This window comes from Bombina bombina, chromosome 1, assembly GCF_027579735.1.
Source record: "Bombina bombina isolate aBomBom1 chromosome 1, aBomBom1.pri, whole genome shotgun sequence".
NCBI classification, from domain to species: Eukaryota; Metazoa; Chordata; class Amphibia; order Anura; family Bombinatoridae; genus Bombina; species Bombina bombina.
The window spans coordinates 621,312,124-621,331,643 of NC_069499.1; the positions used below are offsets into that span (position 1 = coordinate 621,312,124).

At 41.0% G+C, this 19,520-nt stretch overlaps 1 protein-coding gene across 3 annotated transcripts in view; it reads right to left on the reverse strand.

The window, feature by feature from the left end:
* Nucleotides 1-9,737: 9,737 nt before the first annotated feature.
* Nucleotides 9,738-19,520, reverse strand: part of EDA2R (ectodysplasin A2 receptor) — a 100,437-nt gene continuing 90,654 nt past the window's right edge. For all 3 annotated transcript variants that reach the window (XM_053699024.1, XM_053699022.1, XM_053699023.1), the window contains exon 10: nt 9,738-15,497. In XM_053699024.1, the coding sequence (XP_053554999.1) occupies nt 15,229-15,497 (269 nt within the window). In that variant the 3' untranslated portion in view covers nt 9,738-15,228. The remainder of the gene's footprint in view (nt 15,498-19,520) is intronic.

Here is a 19,520-nt window from a genome sequence, read left to right on the forward strand (position 1 = left end):
AGACCGCCATGCAAATCTGTTCCACAGAAGCTTCAATTAGAAACCCCAGAAAGAAGAGACAGCCCTCATGTAAAAGCTGTAACTCTCTCAGGAGACTTCAGCCCCGTAGTCTGAAGCAAACAAGTAAACTTCTCAAGCAGAGAAAAGAGATATCAGAAAATATAATGCCCGCACAACATCCAAATTGTGCACACACGTTCCTCAAGAGATAAAATGACGACACAGAGAGAGAACAACAATTCCCAAACAATATTTCCACTTAGGAGAAAAAAACACCTCATCCGAAATAAGATGAAGAGAATCATGCTGCAAGACCAAGTACTAAACTCTCCAAGCAGAAGATATAGAAAAATAGAAAAATTCCAAAAAGACTTAAATCTATGGAAGCTATCGTTCAAACTGAGCCTCCTGCACAACCATAAAAGCCAAGGTTAAAACTCCAAGAGGAGCCACAGACCTAAACACAGGCCTGATACTAACCAGGGTCTGACAAAGGGAATACACGTCTGGCTCATCCGCCAGACACTAAAGAAAATAAGGCTAACGCTGAAAAATGACTGCAAACCATCCTCCAGACTGACCTGGAGAAGGACGAAACTCCTAGGAATCCTGACCCTACTTCTCAAAAGAAGTCCATGGATTCACACCAATCAGGAATTTAATGTCCTACCTTATGATAAAAGAAAATGGCAACAGCCTTGCAAAACTGAATCATGGTCACAATGACCTATTCAGAAAACCACGCTTAGACAGAAAAGGCAAATAAACTTCAAGCAAACAGCTTCAGAGAAAATGAAGTTGTATGAAAGAATGGACCCTGAATTAGAAGGTCCTTCCTCAGAAACTCCACTAGGTCTGAAAACCAGACCCTGCAACTATGCAGAAACCATTAAAATACCGTAGCTCACTCCTATTTGGTATGAGCAAAGACTTATGGAAGAAGAACCATCCAACAGAAATCTTAAGGAAGCACCCGGGAATTCAGTAGAGCAACCTGCTAATCCCTTAAACATAACACGGAAAAAAGGCATACTGCCATTTCCAACTCCAGCACTCTCCATGCAAGGATTAACCTGGGGAACACCTCAGGGAGAATCCTCCACTCCTTGGAATGAAAATTCTGACTGCTCAAGAAATCCATTCCCGGTATACACACTTGACGTGAATAGTGGCTAAACTAGATGAGAACATACTTCTACCGAACAATCCACGCCAAACATGGCAAAAGATTCAAGGTTCCTCCCAGATGGTTAATGGTTAAAAAATAGAACCTGAAAAAATGGATAAGACACTGAGGCCAAGCCATCAGAGCATTGTAATAGCTGTCCACTCCAAAATGTTATGGGGAGAGCGGTCTCCTCTCAAGTCTATAGTGGCCAATCCAACAGGCTAGCGACCCTAACTATTACTCAGGAAGTCTACGGAGGCATGAACCCCTAAACAGATGCTCCTGAAGGAACCCAAGATTCCGTAAAATGCGGGCAACGAATCTGCTACGAAATACAAACAAGTGCTCTTCCCCAGGGAAGAATCTTGTGTCGACAGATCTAGATCTATCCTCCAGGACAGAGCAACAAGATTATCAGTTAACTATCTGAACATGCATTACCGCAGACTCTCAGACAGAATTGAACAAAGGGATGGTGTCCAATGAAGCAAAGATCAGACCAATACCTCCATACATTGATCCACTGAAGGGCCAAACAGAAGAGTGCCTAAAAAGGCAAGAGGAAGAATCCTCTATTTCAGAGATAGGGAAAACTAATCTTGTCCCTAAGAAATTACCCCTGTAGCTGGAACAAGGGAACTTATTTTTAGACACACTTCCATTCGAGGAAAGAAGAGAGACAACAAGGTCTCAGAATGAGAGTTTGTTTGTATAAAAGATGAAGCCTGAACCTTATGATGTCCAGGAATGGCACCACAGCAATTCCCTAAAACCTTCTGAGAACCATGGCAAAGCCAAAGGGAAGCCACAATCTGAAAGTGTTTGACAGAAAAGCAAACCTCAGGAACTTGGAATACACATCCTCCAAGATTCCGGTCACTGTGAACTGACCCTCCCAGATCAAAAGGCAGAATTTAACCACTGGTTTCCATTTGAAGAACATTACCTTGAGACAATTTGTCGAAACACTTCAAGTCTACTAAAGGGCGAAAAGTTCCCTCCTCTTCGGGAACCAGAAACAGGAATGATAAAATCCCAGACCCTGTTCTCTTACCAGGACTGTAAGTATCACTCAAAAAACTCAGTTATCTGACCTGCAGATAAAACTGAGATACGGAACCTGTCTCAGGCAGGGAAGGAATAACTACTACGTTTAAACCCTGAAGTACTATATTCACAGACTATCTGAGATATCTTGGATCTTTGTTTGCAGACAAACGGATCAATCCCAGATAGAGGGCAAATTCCATTATATCCAATTTGTACGGATGCACCAGAATACTTGGATTCATAGGAAAAATCCCCTGTCCATAATGCCCAGTGGCTAATACAGCAAAACCAGATATCTAGCTCCTGGCTGAAAGCTTAGTAGCATCATAGATAAAGAATTGGTTAGCTTAAGAGCCCTAATTCTGTATTGGCTCTATTCCAAGAAGTCCATAGATATCCATCGCCAGCAGCTGTGTAAAAAGAAAGACAGAGTAAACTTACTCAGGCTTTCTATACCAGGGCAGCAACATGTTAGGAAAATGCAGCAAAGCACACTTTACAAGTTCCTAACTGCTTTAAAGCTACCACAGCCCTGCTGAAGAGACTAACATGTAGTACAGCTATACCCAGATTGTAATGGAAGATCAGAGCAATCCTGCCCTGATTCTAAAATAAAAAAATCTTGATTGAAGAATTTCATCAGGACACCTAATTACTTCACCTCCTCCTTGCACTAGAGGCAAAGAGAATGACTGGGGGTTGTGGGAAGGGAAGTGATACTTAACAGCTTTGCTGTGGTGCTCTTTGCCTCCTCCTGCTGGCCAGGAGAGATATTTCCCAACAGTAATTGATGATGATCTGTGGACTCACCGTCTCATTAGAAATGTTGGTTGTGCAAATCACTTGCATAGTGGTTTGTTAGAGGAGGTGACCACAAATGGTTAAAATTTATATGCATGTATTTTGTTTACCATTGTACTGAGGTAATTGTATATTGTTGTTACCATGTCAACGAACAACTAATTGTTAACACACACAGATAGTAAGTGTATATCATATGTTTGTGTGTTTTATATCCATACACAGATAAATGGGAGCATCCCTTTAAAGAAATCCTAATCTGAATCCACGGCCGGATGATAACAGTTAGCTGGACTACTGCAAAGCTACAGCCTGCCCTATTAGCACCATTGGGTGCATCACATTTGTGAGTATATTTAATATTCTATACCTAAATTGCTGGTTTTGGTGGTACTGGGTCATTGTGGCGCCTCTGTTTCTTTTTCATAAAGCAACAAACTTTACAATTATTGGACCACTTGAGATGGACTGATCCTCCTTTTTGTTTTACTGTTCAATGTTTTCATCACAAAGCTGTAAGAGAGGAAGCTGCCTTTCTCATTTGTCCTTTTATAGATTGGACTGGCTCTCTGATCGGTTATTTTTCTTCTACATTTGAAAACCTCTTTTGAATGTTTTGGTTTATTTCTGTTTATGTATTTATTAATGATATTGTGTCTATGATTGGCTGCATTAAGTAGTAAAAGAAAGTAATAAGAAAAATATTTGTCTTTAATTAAAACAGAATTTATTTTTACCTGATAAATTACTTTCTCCAACGGTGTGTCCGGTCCACGGCGTCATCCTTACTTGTGGGATATTCTCTTCCCCAACAGGAAATGGCAAAGAGCCCAGCAAAGCTGGTCACATGATCCCTCCTAGGCTCCGCCTACCCCAGTCATTCGACCGACGTTAAGGAGGAATATTTGCATAGGAGAAACCATATGATACCGTGGTGACTGTAGTTAAAGAAAATAAATTATCAGACCTGATTAAAAAACCAGGGCGGGCCGTGGACCGGACACACCGTTGGAGAAAGTAATTTATCAGGTAAACATAAATTCTGTTTTCTCCAACATAGGTGTGTCCGGTCCACGGCGTCATCCTTACTTGTGGGAACCAATACCAAAGCTTTAGGACACGGATGAAGGGAGGGAGCAAATCAGGTCACCTAGATGGAAGGCACCACGGCTTGCAAAACCTTTCTCCCAAAAATAGCCTCAGAAGAAGCAAAAGTATCAAACTTGTAAAATTTGGTAAAAGTGTGCAGTGAAGACCAAGTCGCTGCCCTACATATCTGATCAACAGAAGCCTCGTTCTTGAAGGCCCATGTGGAAGCCACAGCCCTAGTGGAATGAGCTGTGATTCTTTCGGGAGGCTGCCGTCCGGCAGTCTCGTAAGCCAATCTGATGATGCTTTTAATCCAAAAAGAGAGAGAGGTAGAAGTTGCTTTTTGACCTCTCCTTTTACCGGAATAAACAACAAACAAGGAAGATGTTTGTCTAAAATCCTTTGTAGCATCTAAATAGAATTTTAGAGCGCGAACAACATCCAAATTGTGCAACAAACGTTCCTTCTTCGAAACTGGTTTCGGACACAGAGAAGGTACGATAATCTCCTGGTTAATGTTTTTGTTAGAAACAACTTTTGGAAGAAAACCAGGTTTAGTACGTAAAACCACCTTATCTGCATGGAACACCAGATAAGGAGGAGAACACTGCAGAGCAGATAATTCTGAAACTCTTCTAGCAGAAGAAATTGCAACCAAAAACAAAACTTTCCAAGATAATAACTTAATATCAACGGAATGTAAGGGTTCAAACGGAACCCCCTGAAGAACTGAAAGAACTAAGTTGAGACTCCAAGGAGGAGTCAAAGGTTTGTAAACAGGCTTGATTCTAACCAGAGCCTGAACAAAGGCTTGAACATCTGGCACAGCTGCCAGCTTTTTGTGAAGTAACACAGACAAGGCAGAAATCTGTCCCTTCAGGGAACTTGCAGATAATCCTTTTTCCAATCCTTCTTGAAGGAAGGATAGAATCTTAGGAATCTTAACCTTGTCCCAAGGGAATCCTTTAGATTCACACCAACAGATATATTTTTTCCAAATTTTGTGATAAATCTTTCTAGTTACAGGCTTTCTGGCCTGAACAAGAGTATCGATAACAGAATCTGAGAACCCTCGCTTCGATAAGATCAAGCGTTCAATCTCCAAGCAGTCAGCTGGAGTGAGACCAGATTCGGATGTTCGAACGGACCTTGAACAAGAAGGTCTCGTCTCAAAGGTAGCTTCCATGGTGGAGCCGATGACATATTCACCAGATCTGCATACCAAGTCCTGCGTGGCCACGCAGGAGCTATCAAGATCACCGACGCCCTTTCCTGATTGATCCTGGCTACCAGCCTGGGGATGAGAGGAAACGGCGGGAATACATAAGCTAGTTTGAAGGTCCAAGGTGCTACTAGTGCATCCACTAGAGCCGCCTTGGGATCCCTGGATCTGGACCCGTAGCAAGGAACTTTGAAGTTCTGACGAGAGGCCATCAGATCCATGTCTGGAATGCCCCACAGTTGAGTGACTTGGGCAAAGATTTCCGGATGGAGTTCCCACTCCCCCGGATGCAATGTCTGACGACTCAGAAAATCCGCTTCCCAATTTTCCACTCCTGGGATGTGGATAGCAGACAGGTGGCAGGAGTGAGACTCCGCCCATAGAATGATTTTGGTCACTTCTTCCATCGCCAGGGAACTCCTTGTTCCCCCCTGATGGTTGATGTACGCAACAGTTGTCATGTTGTCTGATTGAAACCGTATGAACTTGGCCCTCGCTAGCTGAGGCCAAGCCTTGAGAGCATTGAATATCGCTCTCAGTTCCAGAATATTTATCGGTAGAAGAGATTCTTCCCGAGACCAAAGACCCTGAGCTTTCAGGGATCCCCAGACCGCGCCCCAGCCCATCAGACTGGCGTTGGTCGTGACAATGACCCACTCTGGTCTGCGGAAGGTCATCCCTTGAGACAGGTTGTCCAGGGACAGCCACCAACGGAGTGAGTCTCTGGTCCTCTGATTTACTTGTATCCTCGGAGACAAGTTTGTATAGTCCCCATTCCACTGACTGAGCATACACAGTTGTAATGGTCTTAGATGAATGCGCGCAAAAGGAACTATGTCCATTGCCGCTACCATCAAACCTATCACTTCCATGCACTGCGCTATGGAAGGAAGAGGAACGGAATGAAGTATCCGACAAGAGTCTAGAAGTTTTGTTTTTCTGGCCTCTGTCAGAAAAATCCTCATTTCTAAGGAGTCTATTATTGTCCCCAAGAAGGGAACCCTTGTTGACGGAGATAGAGAACTCTTTTCCACGTTCACTTTCCATCCGTGAGATCTGAGAAAGGCCAGGACGATGTCCGTGTGAGCCTTTGCTTGAGGAAGGGACGACGCTTGAATCAGAATGTCGTCCAAGTAAGGTACTACAGCAATGCCCCTTGGTCTTAGCACAGCTAGAAGGGACCCTAGTACCTTTGTGAAAATCCTTGGAGCAGTGGCTAATCCGAAAGGAAGCGCCACGAACTGGTAATGCTTGTCCAGGAATGCGAACCTTAGGAACCGATGATGTTCCTTGTGGATAGGAATATGTAGATACGCATCCTTTAAATCCACCGTGGTCATGAATTGACCTTCCTGGATGGAAGGAAGAATTGTTCGAATGGTTTCCATTTTGAACGATGGAACCTTGAGAAACTTGTTTAAGATCTTGAGATCTAAGATTGGTCTGAACGTTCCCTCTTTTTTGGGAACTATGAACAGATTGGAGTAGAACCCCATCCCTTGTTCTCCTAATGGAACAGGATGAATCACTCCCATTTTTAACAGGTCTTCTACACAACGTAAGAATGCCTGTCTTTTTATGTGGTCTGAAGACAACTGAGACCTGTGGAACCTCCCCCTTGGGGGAAGCCCCTTGAATTCCAGAAGATAACCTTGGGAGACTATTTCTAGCGCCCAAGGATCCAGAACATCTCTTGCCCAAGCCCGAGCGAAGAGAGAGAGTCTGCCCCCCACCAGATCCGGTCCCGGATCGGGGGCCAACATTTCATGCTGTCTTGGTAGCAGTGGCAGGTTTCTTGGCCTGCTTTCCCTTGTTCCAGCCTTGCATTGGTCTCCAAGCTGGCTTGGCTTGAGAAGTATTACCCTCTTGCTTAGAGGACGTAGCACTTTGGGCTGGTCCGTTTCTACGAAAGGGACGAAAATTAGGTTTATTTTTGGCCTTGAAAGGCCGATCCTGAGGAAGGGCGTGGCCCTTACCCCCAGTGATATCAGAGATAATCTCTTTCAAGTCAGGGCCAAACAGCGTTTTCCCCTTGAAAGGAATGTTAAGTAGCTTGTTCTTGGAAGACGCATCAGCTGACCAAGATTTCAACCAAAGCGCTCTGCGCGCCACAATAGCAAACCCAGAATTCTTAGCCGCTAACCTAGCCAATTGCAAAGTGGCGTCTAGGGTGAAAGAATTAGCCAATTTGAGAGCATTGATTCTGTCCATAATCTCCTCATAAGGAGGAGAATCACTATCGACCGCCTTTACCAGCTCATCAAACCAGAAACACGCGGCTGTAGCGACAGGGACAATGCATGAAATTGGTTGTAGAAAGTAACCCTGCTGAACAAACATCTTTTTAAGTAAACCTTCTAATTTTTTATCCATAGGATCTTTGAAAGCACAACTATCTTCTATGGGTATAGTGGTGCGTTTGTTTAAAGTGGAAACCGCTCCCTCGACCTTGGGGACTGTCTGCCATAAGTCCTTTCTGGGGTCGACCATAGGAAACAATTTTTTAAATATGGGGGGAGGGACGAAAGGAATACCGGGCCTTTCCCATTCTTTATTTACAATGTCCGCCACCCGCTTGGGTATAGGAAAAGCTTCTGGGAGCCCCGGGACCTCTAGGAACTTGTCCATTTTACATAGTTTCTCTGGGATGACCAACTTGTCACAATCATCCAGAGTGGATAATACCTCCTTAAGCAGGATGCGGAGATGTTCCAACTTAAATTTAAACGTAATCACATCAGGTTCAGCTTGTTGAGAAATGTTCCCTGAATCAGTAATTTCTCCCTCAGACAAAACCTCCCTGGCCCCATCAGACTGGTTTAGGGGCCCTTCAGAACCATTATTATCAGCGTCGTCATGCTCTTCAGTATCTAAAACAGAGCAGTCGCGCTTACGCTGATAAGTGTGCATTTTGGCTAAAATGTTTTTGACAGAATTATCCATTACAGCCGTTAATTGTTGCATAGTAAGGAGTATTGGTGCGCTAGATGTACTAGGGGCCTCCTGAGTGGGCAAGACTCGTGTAGACGAAGGAGGGAATGATGCAGTACCATGCTTACTCCCCTCACTTGAGGAATCATCTTGGGCATCATTGTCATTGTCACATAAATCACATTTATTTAAATGAGAAGGAACTCTGGCTTCCCCACATTCAGAACACAGTCTATCTGGTAGTTCAGACATGTTAAACAGGCATAAACTTGATAACAAAGTACAAAAAACGTTTTAAAATAAAACCGTTACTGTCACTTTAAATTTTAAACTGAACACACTTTATTACTGCAATTGCGAAAAAATATGAAGGAATTGTTCAAAATTCACCAAAATTTCACCACAGTGTCTTAAAGCCTTAAAAGTATTGCACACCAAATTTGGAAGCTTTAACCCTTAAAATAACGGAACCGGAGCCGTTTTTAACTTTAACCCCTTTACAGTCCCTGGTATCTGCTTTGCTGAGACCCAACCAAGCCCAAAGGGGAATACGATACCAAATGACGCCTTCAGAAAGTCTTTTCTATGTATCAGAGCTCCTCACACATGCGACTGCATGTCATGCCTCTCAAAAACAAGTGCGCAACACCGGCGCGAAAATGAGGCTCTGCCTATGATTTGGGAAAGCCCCTAAAGAGAAAGGTGTCTAAAAAAGTGCCTGCCGATATAATCTTATCAAAATACCCAGATTAAATGATTCCTCAAGGCTAAATATGTGTTAATAATGAATCGATTTAGCCCAGAAAAAGTCTACAGTCTTAATAAGCCCTTGTGAAGCCCTTATTTACAATCTTAATAAACATGGCTTACCGGATCCCATAGGGAAAATGACAGCTTCCAGCATTACATCGTCTTGTTAGAATGTGTCATACCTCAAGCAGCAAGAGACTGCTCACTGTTCCCCCAACTGAAGTTAATTCCTCTCAACAGTCCTGTGTGGAACAGCCATGGATTTTAGTAACGGTTGCTAAAATCATTTTCCTCATACAAACAGAAATCTTCATCTCTTTTCTGTTTCTGAGTAAATAGTACATACCAGCACTATTTTAAAATAACAAACTCTTGATTGAATAATAAAAACTACAGTTAAACACTAAAAAACTCTAAGCCATCTCCGTGGAGATGTTGCCTGTACAACGGCAAAGAGAATGACTGGGGTAGGCGGAGCCTAGGAGGGATCATGTGACCAGCTTTGCTGGGCTCTTTGCCATTTCCTGTTGGGGAAGAGAATATCCCACAAGTAAGGATGACGCCGTGGACCGGACACACCTATGTTGGAGAAATCTAGATTATTCCGTCACAAAGTTAGGATCATTTGAGTTATCAAACAAAATCCATTAAAATGTAGTTGAACAAAAAATGAGTAATGTATGATTCCTGTATGTTCTGGTGTTCACATGAAATAACTCAAAAACATTTTTTTTTTTAAATTAACTTTATTTGAAGTACAAAACCAATAAACAGAACTGAATTTTCAAACATTTATATTAAATATGAAAGAACAAATTACATATAAAATTAAAATCACAGTACATTTACACCTTAATTTATAGTATATACATGGCTATTTTACAGCACAGCAAACGGATACTGGCTGTTACTTAGTGCAGTCACTATGGATTCAGCAGAACCTGTTATAGCAGCAAAAAAAAACAACTAAACTGGCATCTATTAGAGCCTGTAAAGTTTTATTTATATCATTCAAAAATTAATTGTTCAACCAGCAACTTATTCTTGAATCTTAGTTATTTGCAGTCAAGTACATGACAAAAAACAACCACACAAACAAACCCCGTAAACAATATGGGATAGATTACAAGTGGAGTGCTATCTAACTCCGCTAGTAGTAGCTTTTTGTGCATGTCAGTTGCGCACATATTACAAGTGGAAAGTAAAAAGTTTTTGGTGCACATAAAAAGTCGAACTTCGAATATCACAATTGCATAAATTTATTCCCCTATAGAAGTCAATGGAACAAGAAAAGTGGAATAATTAACACCCTACTCGCGAGCAAACCCGATTGCATTTTTAGACATGTTTAGACATATTTAGACATGTATATGTATGTATCTCTATGTTAAAGCCCTTAGCAGTCCCTTATTTTTCCTAACACCTGGCACCTCATATCTTTGAGCCCTTAACATTATTTCATTGCAAAGGGCCTGAAAAAGTTATATTAGAAAGTGTTATTATGAGGGTAACTGTACTTTTAAATATATTTTTGATCTGTTTTATGACACTTTTATGTTTCGCATAACAGTTAACCAGAGTTCTAAGGTCGCCCTATCCCAACGCATGTTACATTCAATTGTGTTCAAGCAATTGCGTTTACTTTACACTTGTAATATGCACGCTACTTCTAACACATGCAAACAGCTGCAATAAACCCGGTATTGCTTGTATGCAACTGTTAGCGCGCCACTTGTAATATGGCCCTAAATTAGCAAATTTACCTCTATAAACTAAGTAGTTTAACAAATTAAGTGCTTTCTAAATTAGTTTGTAAGGTTAAATTAGAGGAAGAAAATCTATATTGTTAAATGTTACCAAAAAATTGCTGCTTTTTGCCCATAGCAGCCTACCTCATGAGGGCTCAAAATCAGCATACACTGATTAGTACATTGATATTAGTAAGTGTTTTTGAAAGGGATTTATGAAAGGACCATTTGTAAAAATGATAAATCATTTGACATAGTTCGACATTCTAGTGTAAAATTAAAATGCTATATATTATTACAACATTTTATTTTTGTAACTATTTTTTCTAAACTTAAGTTCAGCTATCAATCAAGAATTTATTGTGAAGTGCATTGTGTCAGTTTTTGCAGGTTTTCAAATTACAATCCATTGCAAAATGTTTGAAAACCTTAAGATAACTAATCTAATTAAATACTTTTCAAATGCTTTAGAACCACAAAATCACAGCTATACATTTCTGGGTTAAAATCCAACACTTCTAATTGAGTCAATAAGGACAATTCTTTTCCAGCAGCTTTTAAAATTATTTCTTTGCTAAATTTCTGTACCTTGGATCTGCTAAAAACACATTTTTTATTAAAACATACTTGAAAAGCCTTGTTAAGTTATTATTTTTCAAGTGTTTAACTATTTCTTGATGTTTTATTTTTTGTTATTCAAGCATGTTTCCCCCAATTCCATCATTAACTCTTCAAATTGATTGGAATTGCTTTGTAATTAATATAAAACATAAATAAATAAAAAGTTACTAAACAGAGTTTTTTATATAGAAATTCTAAAGTGTTGGGCAAAGTTCAAAGTTGAGCCTATCAGAGGCAGGCAAATGTTTTGCTGCTACCCAAACCAGCTGCATCCTTTTGGCATAAAGATGACCTGGTTGAGAGACAGCGACAATGGGCTTGATTAACACAAACTTCTAAGCATGGAAATTATGCATGTTTTTAAGCATTATATTGCAAGGTATGTGTATTCTAAGATAAATAGCTTTCAAGCTAAATGTGCCTCTCCAAAATGTCGTGATTGCTCTGGCAGTAATAATAAGACTTCTTGCATTATCTTAAAGGGACATTAAACTGATATGCACAACTACAAAAGAACAGTAACTACTCACCATGTTATTGCATTCCATCCTTTTTCTGCAGCTCTTTACAAATCAATTCTACTGTTTTAATAGCATAAAAGGTGCCAGATACTGAAGCTCCACCTCTTTGTACTGGGGCTGCCATCTGTGAGCTCAGGTATTCTCACAGCCTGTGACAGAAGCAGTGCACACTCACAGATCAGTAATATTGTCCACTTATTTACAGTTGTATAATGTGCTTCAGGTTAGTGTGCATAATACATCATGTGAGCTTAACATTTTTGCATTTTTTACACAGTTTTACAGTTACACAAAATACATTTAAAAAAAAAAACACTCAACAATAATACAGAAATGCAGCCTCAGCAAAAATGTAGGTTTGTATCGTGCCATACTCCCCAACTGTCCCGAATTTCAAGGGGCTGTCCTGATTTTAGGGGTCAGTCCCGCTGTCCCGTGTTGCTAGCCATGTGTCCCGCATTGCCCCATGCAATAAAAAATAAATTAAAAAAAAAACAAAAAAAACTATGGGGCCCATACTCAGAAGCAGCTGGCTTTTCTCTCCCAGGGTTATACACCACAAATCCCCGCGGGTCGGGGGTGTCTCTTTTGAATTTTGAAATGTTGGGAGGGATGTCATGCACTTAATCTGAAACACTTTATACAGTTGCCAACCTCATTGCTATGTAAATGCACACTACGCCTGTCACAGGCTGTGAGAATACTTGAGCTCCAAGATGGTGGCGCCCAGTATGAAAAGGCAGAGCTTCAGTATCTGACGCCTTTAAGCTATTAAAAACAGAAAAAAATGTTTGAAAAGATCTGCAGGATAAAATTCAATTACATAGTGAGTTATTTTGTAGTTGTACACAACAGTTTACTGTCACTTTAAGAGAACAGAGAGGAATAGAAATTTAAGTTGTATATGTTTAATCCCTTTAAATAGTTAATCCCATAGATCCCATTCTAATCTTTCAGAAAGCACCAGTAAAAATCAGAGAAAGAACAGACAGGGTATGCTGCTCAAAACAGACTAAAATTGCTCCAAAATCATATACACATCTGTTGAATACCATTGTCTAAATCTCTTAATGCAAAGTATCTGTAAAATAAAGGGAAAGAAAGTCCTAAAAGTTTCTATCATACATAAAATAGGAAAACTATTAAAAATTAAAAATATTTTTTGGCAGGCAGTCCAAATGTGCCTTAAGGGCTGATTGCTTATTGGCCAATAAGTAAAAACCCCACTGCTTTGTGTTTAGTGACATGCCTCAGAAGTATATATAAAAAAAAAAATTCTATGTACAGGAACATTTTTTTAAAAATACTGTAATATATTTTAAAACATCCTCTTTTAGATTAAATTAAAAAAAAAAATGTGCCCTTTAAACATATGAAACTACTCCAAATCTACACGATAACTGGCTTTTCTGATAAAATGCAACATGCTCCTCTAATAGACTGAAATACACCATATAGTAAGAAAATGGATTATGAAAGTAAAATGCCCTAACTAAATACAGCATTTTATTTTTACACAGGAATCTATTGTTTATTCACCCAAAACTAGAAATAGCTGTCAACATCAAGGATTACTAAAATGTACATTTGCTGCCCTCTGCTGCTCATCTGTGAATACTGCATAAGAGCTGGCACCTGGCAAGCTATATAGCAATTATTTAAGTGCCACTATAAATTGTGCTCAAGACCTACAAACTGCTGCACATTATCAATTATAACTGGTGGAAAAAATAAACATTTACTGTGTGAGGTGAAAAGGAATAACCTGAGTGGGTGAAGAGTTCACAGTTGTGTTAAGAAAGAGAAAATATATCTTGGATTCAGGTTATTTCTAGGTGTAAGAAGCCATCTTTGTATTACTGCATTAGGTTTTCAATCAAATGATTAACTAATAGATAAACCAAGTCTTGAAAATTAAACAATGTGACACAGTTCAATGTAATTATACAGGGCTAGTGGGCTTTGGCCTTTATAAATCTCCAGTAATTACCACCACACAAAAAAGGTTTTACACTCTTTATAAAGTTAATGTATTTAGGCATGATCCATATAAAGAGGCACATTGTCTGGGGGTTACTACTTTCTCCATCAGGTGTAGGTATAGGCATGAGGCCTAAATACAATACTTGGACTTTCACTAGATACAGTATGCCAGGTTGTTGTTTTTCACAGACAAATAAATCATTGGACATGAAACCCAAAATGTTTATTTCATGATTCAGATAGAGGATACAATTTTTAACAACTTTCCAATGTACTTCTGAAATCAGATTTGCTTATTCTCTTGGTATCCTTTGTTGAAGGAGCAGAATTCCACTACTGGAGCACTGCTTCTTCTGAGCCTACTTATGTATGCTTTTAAACAAAGGATACTAAGATAATGAAGTAAATTTATATATCAGTCTATTTGAACACTGCTAAAAATTGCATGATCTACCTGAATCCTGAAAGTTTAATTTTGACTGCACTGTCCCTTTAACAGAATCCCTGAAATGTTATGTTGTTCACTGCTATGATATATTTCATGCTATGAGGATATTTATTTATCAGTAATACTGTCACAGTGCTCTTTAACCTATTTGGGCACTAGCAAAGTGGATAAAAAAGTTAATGCTGAAATGTCACTCATATTTAATATTAATGCCACATTACCCACTCAACGAAAATGTATACATTAACATTATCACAAAAGTATAAACATTTTTACTTTAGCTAAAGAAAGCCACATAAAACTGTGCAATTTTACAGCATATAACATTTAGTCTAAAGGGTCAAATGTTGTTCTCATAATGCTGTTGGTTCAAGTATCTTTAGTGTTCTGAATGCTGAATAAAAACTCTAGAACTTTGTTGCAAATAGTTCTTACCACACATTTCCCTTTGTACATTTAGAGCATCCTATAAATGTTATGCCATGGCTTGGATAAGTACCAGACAAACTTGTATATTTTCAGATTTTTAAGTAACAGGAGAGGAGGGAGAACTATGGACATCAAATGTTCAAAATGTGACTAAATAATGAGCCATAGATATCCTCTTTTCCCTGAGTTAACACTCAACTCCTCACAATTGTGTCCCTTGCTTCAACCACAGGTGTTTAATAAGATGCATCAACAGATGCCCGAATGATTTGTGTCTCTTTCTTATTGATGTAGACACTGCCAAAAATCATTGTCCATCAAGTGCCACTGATTGTAGCATCTCTATGGCATGAGCTACAGAACAACATGACAGTACTCAATTTGAGTAAGATCGTTTACATCTCAGAAGTGCAGATCTGTTGCTGGGTCATAGTGCTTGCTAGGCAGCTCGCTGAGTGTGTGACTTACTAGTGATTAAAGTGCTTGGAAATTAAGGACAAGGCATCAGATCGCTGAAGATGCTGAAGAGTGTATACCAGTTCAAACAATGTGCAGGAGCTGGCAGAGGAGAGATGGGAGTGCAGAGCCTTGAAACCATTCATGTCTTCCATGACTTGAGAGGGGACTCCCAGTGCAGCACCAACATCTCGAAAATCCATTAGTCCCGGAATGGAGGGATCCAGCTGGAGACCAAGAGATATTACCAGGGAATCCGGGATGTGAGAAATTGGAAGACCTATAGTTGACGAGAATAAATGGTCACTCAGAGGAGCAATAAATGGGTGTACATAATATGCTCAATGTACTTAAAGGGACATTGAACAATAAATACTTTCTATAAGCATAATAATTACGTTATTTCCCAACCCCCTCTAGTAATGGCTGCCGCCATGTTGAAATCTAGCTTTCTCTACATTCCAGCATTAATGTGTTTGCACATGTGCAACAACTCTCCTGCAGATACCTGCAGTGTAGCCTAGGTCCATAATGGCAGCACCTATGATTAGAGGGAGGTGCATGAATTGTATTTAGTGTTTGGAGTCCTAAATGAAAGATACTAAGCAGCAAGGAAGCAGGGTTGAGATTTAAATTTTTAAAGAAGTTAAAAATCCTGTAAAATATATTTAAGTGTTTTACACATAAATTTGCAGTTGCTATTTTGGGTACAGTTCACGTCAAAATGGAACCAGGACTTTAACAAACACTAGAAAAAATATTCCTTGTGAAAGTTGTCAAATTCCAATATAGCAAAAAAAACATAAATTATGCTTAACAGATAATTTCCTTTCCATCTGTATGAGGAGAGTCCACGGCTTCATTCCTTACTTGTGGGAATATTGAACCTGGCCACCAGCAAGAGGCAAAGACACGCCAGCCAAAGGCTTAAATACCTCCCCTACTTCCCTCATTCCCCAGCCATTCTGCCGAGGGAACAAGGAACAGTAAGAGAAATATCAGGGTATAAATGGTGCCAGAAGAACAAAAAATGTTGGTGTGCCCAATGGAGAAAACGTGTGGGGGACGTGGACTCTCCTCATACAGATGGAAAGGAAATGATCTGGTAAGCATAATTTATGTTTTCCATCTTAATATGAGGAGAGTCCACAGCTTCATTCCTTACTTTTGGGAAACATATAACCATGCTCTAGAAGACACTGAATGAAGCGGGAGGGTAAAATGACACGGACCCTATTCTGAGGGCACCACAGCCTGCAAAACCTTTCTCTCAAAAGATGCTTCAGCCGAAGCAAAAACGTCAAACTTGTAAAATTTTGAAAAGGTATGTAAGGAGGACCAGGTAGCCGCCTTACAAATCTGCTCCATAGATGCCTCATTTTTGAGGGTCCAAGAGGAAGCCACTGCTCTAGTAGAATGAGCCTTAATCCCCTGAGGAGTCTTATGCCCCGCTGTTTCATAAGCTAAGCGAATAATGCTCCTCAACCAAAAAGAAAAGGAAGTGGATGAGGCTTTCTGCCCCTTACGCTTCCCAGAATAGACAACAAACAAAGAAGAAGTCTGTCTAAACTCCTTAGTGGCTTGAAGACAGAACTTCAAGGCCCGAACCACATCCAAATTATAAAGTAACTGCTCCTTTGAAGAAGAAGGGCTAGGACACAAGGAAGGAACAACAATCTCCTGATTTATGTTGTGATCAGAAACAACCTTAGGAAGAAAACCTAACCCAGTACGAAGAACAGCCTTATCAGCATGGAATACTAGGTAAGGGGGCTCACATTGCAAGGCAGCCATCTCAGATACTCTGCATGCTGAGGCAATAGCCAGTAAAAAGACAACCTTCCAAGATAATAATTTAATATCAAGGCCGTGCATAGGCTCAAACGGAGCCCTCTGCAAAACTTTAAGAACAAGATTTAAGCTCCAAGGAGGTCGAAACAAAGGTTTGATTCTAGACAGAGCCTAAACAAAGGACTGGATGTCTGGAAGATCAGCAAACCTCTTGTGCAGTAAAACAGATAGGGCCGAAATCTGTCCCTTCAGAGAGCTAACCAAAAGGCCTTTCTCCAGATTATCCTGGAGAAAAGAAAGAATCCTGGAAACCCTAACCTTATGCCAGGGAAATCCACGCTCTTCACACCAGAATAAGTACCTCTGCACCTTATGATAGATGCAATGAGTACCCGGCTTGTAGGCTTGAATGAGAGCATCAATAACTCTCTCAGAAAAACCTCTCTTGACTAGGACTAAGCGTTTAATCTCCATGCAGTCAGCTTCAGAGAATCTAGATTTTGATGAACAAAAGAACCTTGTTCCAGCAGATCCCTGCAACAAGGTAACCTCCATGGATCCGCAATCCACATCTTTCGCAGTCACGATGGAGCAATCAGTATCACTGACGCCTGCTCCTGCTTGATGCGGGCCACTACACGAGGAAGGAGTGGTAACAGCGGGAAAAGGTAGATTAGACTGAACCTCCAAGGCACTGCTAATGCATCTATTAGCTCTGCCAGAGGATCCCTGGACCTCAACCCATATATGGGTAGCTTGGTACTGAGATGAGACGCCACCTGTTGCATATCTCCGCAAACACTTCAGGATGGAGAGACAATTCCCCCGGATGACAGGATTGTCTGCTGAGAAAATCCCCTTCCCAGTTGTCCACACCCAGAATGTGGAACGCTGACAGCAAACAGCTGTGGGCCTCCTCCCACTCCAGAATCCTCATTGCTAGGGAGCTTCTCGTTCCCCCCTGATGGTTGATGTAAGCCACCAAGGTTATGCTGTCCGAGTGGACTCTGAGAAACTGGGTTGAACCCAGAAGGGGCCAAGTCTTCAGAGCATTGAAGATCATTCGAAGTTCCAAGATGTTGATTGGGAGGAGGGATTCCTCTCGAGTCCACAGGCCCTGTGCCTTCCTGGCACCCCAAACAGCTCCTCATCCTGAGAGACTCATGTCTGTAGTCACAATCTCTCAGGATGGTCTCAAGAAAGACGTCCCTTGGGACAGGTGATCTGGACAAAGCCACCAGGAGAGCGATTCTCTTGACCGTCTGTCCAGAGAAATCTGTTGAGAAAGATCTGAATGATTGCGGTTTCACTGTCTCAGCATGCACAGCTGAAGAGGTCTGAGATGGAATCTGGCAAAGGGTATAATGTCCATGCAGGAGACCATGAGTCCAATAACCTTTATACATCAAGCCACAGATGGCCTGAAGGAGGTCTGGAGGGCAAGACAATTGAAAGTTAGCTTGTAACATCTCTGGTCTGTAAGAAATATCCTCATAGATATGGAATCTATTATCGTACCCAGGAACTCCACCCTGGTACTGAGAATAAGAGAACGCCTTTCTAAGTTTATCTTCCATCCATGAGATCGAAGAAGAGAAGGAAGAGCTTTCGAATGGTCCTCTGCCAGACAACAGGACGGTGCTTGAACCAAAATATTGTCTAAGTACGGCGCCACTGCAATCCCTCTGGTTCTGGCCACTGTGAGCAAAGCCCCTAGAACCTTCGTAAAAACTCTCGGAGCAGTAGCTAGACCAAACAGAAGTGCAATGAACTGGAAGTGCTGGTCCATGAACGCAAATATTAGGAACTTGATGGTGTTCCTTGTGTATAGGGGCGTGAAGGTAAGCATCCTTCAGGCCTATCGTGGTCATAAATTGTCCTTCCTGAGGGGACAGACAGGAATTTGTTTTAACACTTTAAGTCCAGAATTGGATGAAAAGCACCCTCCTTCTTTGGGACCACAAACAGGTTTGAGTAGTATCCCAGACCTCTCTCTGCTGGGGGGGGTACCGGATAAGAGGCATCTTCCCCTGGGAGGATGAGACTTGAAACCTATCATGTATCCCTGAGCGATGACCTCCAGTACCCATGGGTCTTGCACGTCCCCAAACCAAGCTTCTGAAAAGAGTGACAGTCTGCCCCCTACCAGATCCAATGCCGGATCGGGGGCTGCCCCTTCATGCTGAGACTCAGCGGGCTTCTTATTCTGCTTGGATTTATTCCAGGACTGAGAAGGTTTCCAAGTTCCCTTGGACTGCTCCGGCTTTGCAGAGGGCTGCTTACGTTGGGATTTGTCCGAACGACAGGAACAAAAATTAGGACCTTGTCCCTTAGGCTTGTTCTTTTTATCCTGCTGTAAAAAGGTACCTTTGCCTAAAGTAACAGTGGATATGATAGAGTCCAGGCCAGGACCAAAAATAATCTTTCCCTTGAATGGGAGAGAAAGAAGTCTAGACTTCGAAGTCATGTCCACAGACCAAGATTTCAGCCAGAGTGCCCTACGGGCTAGCAA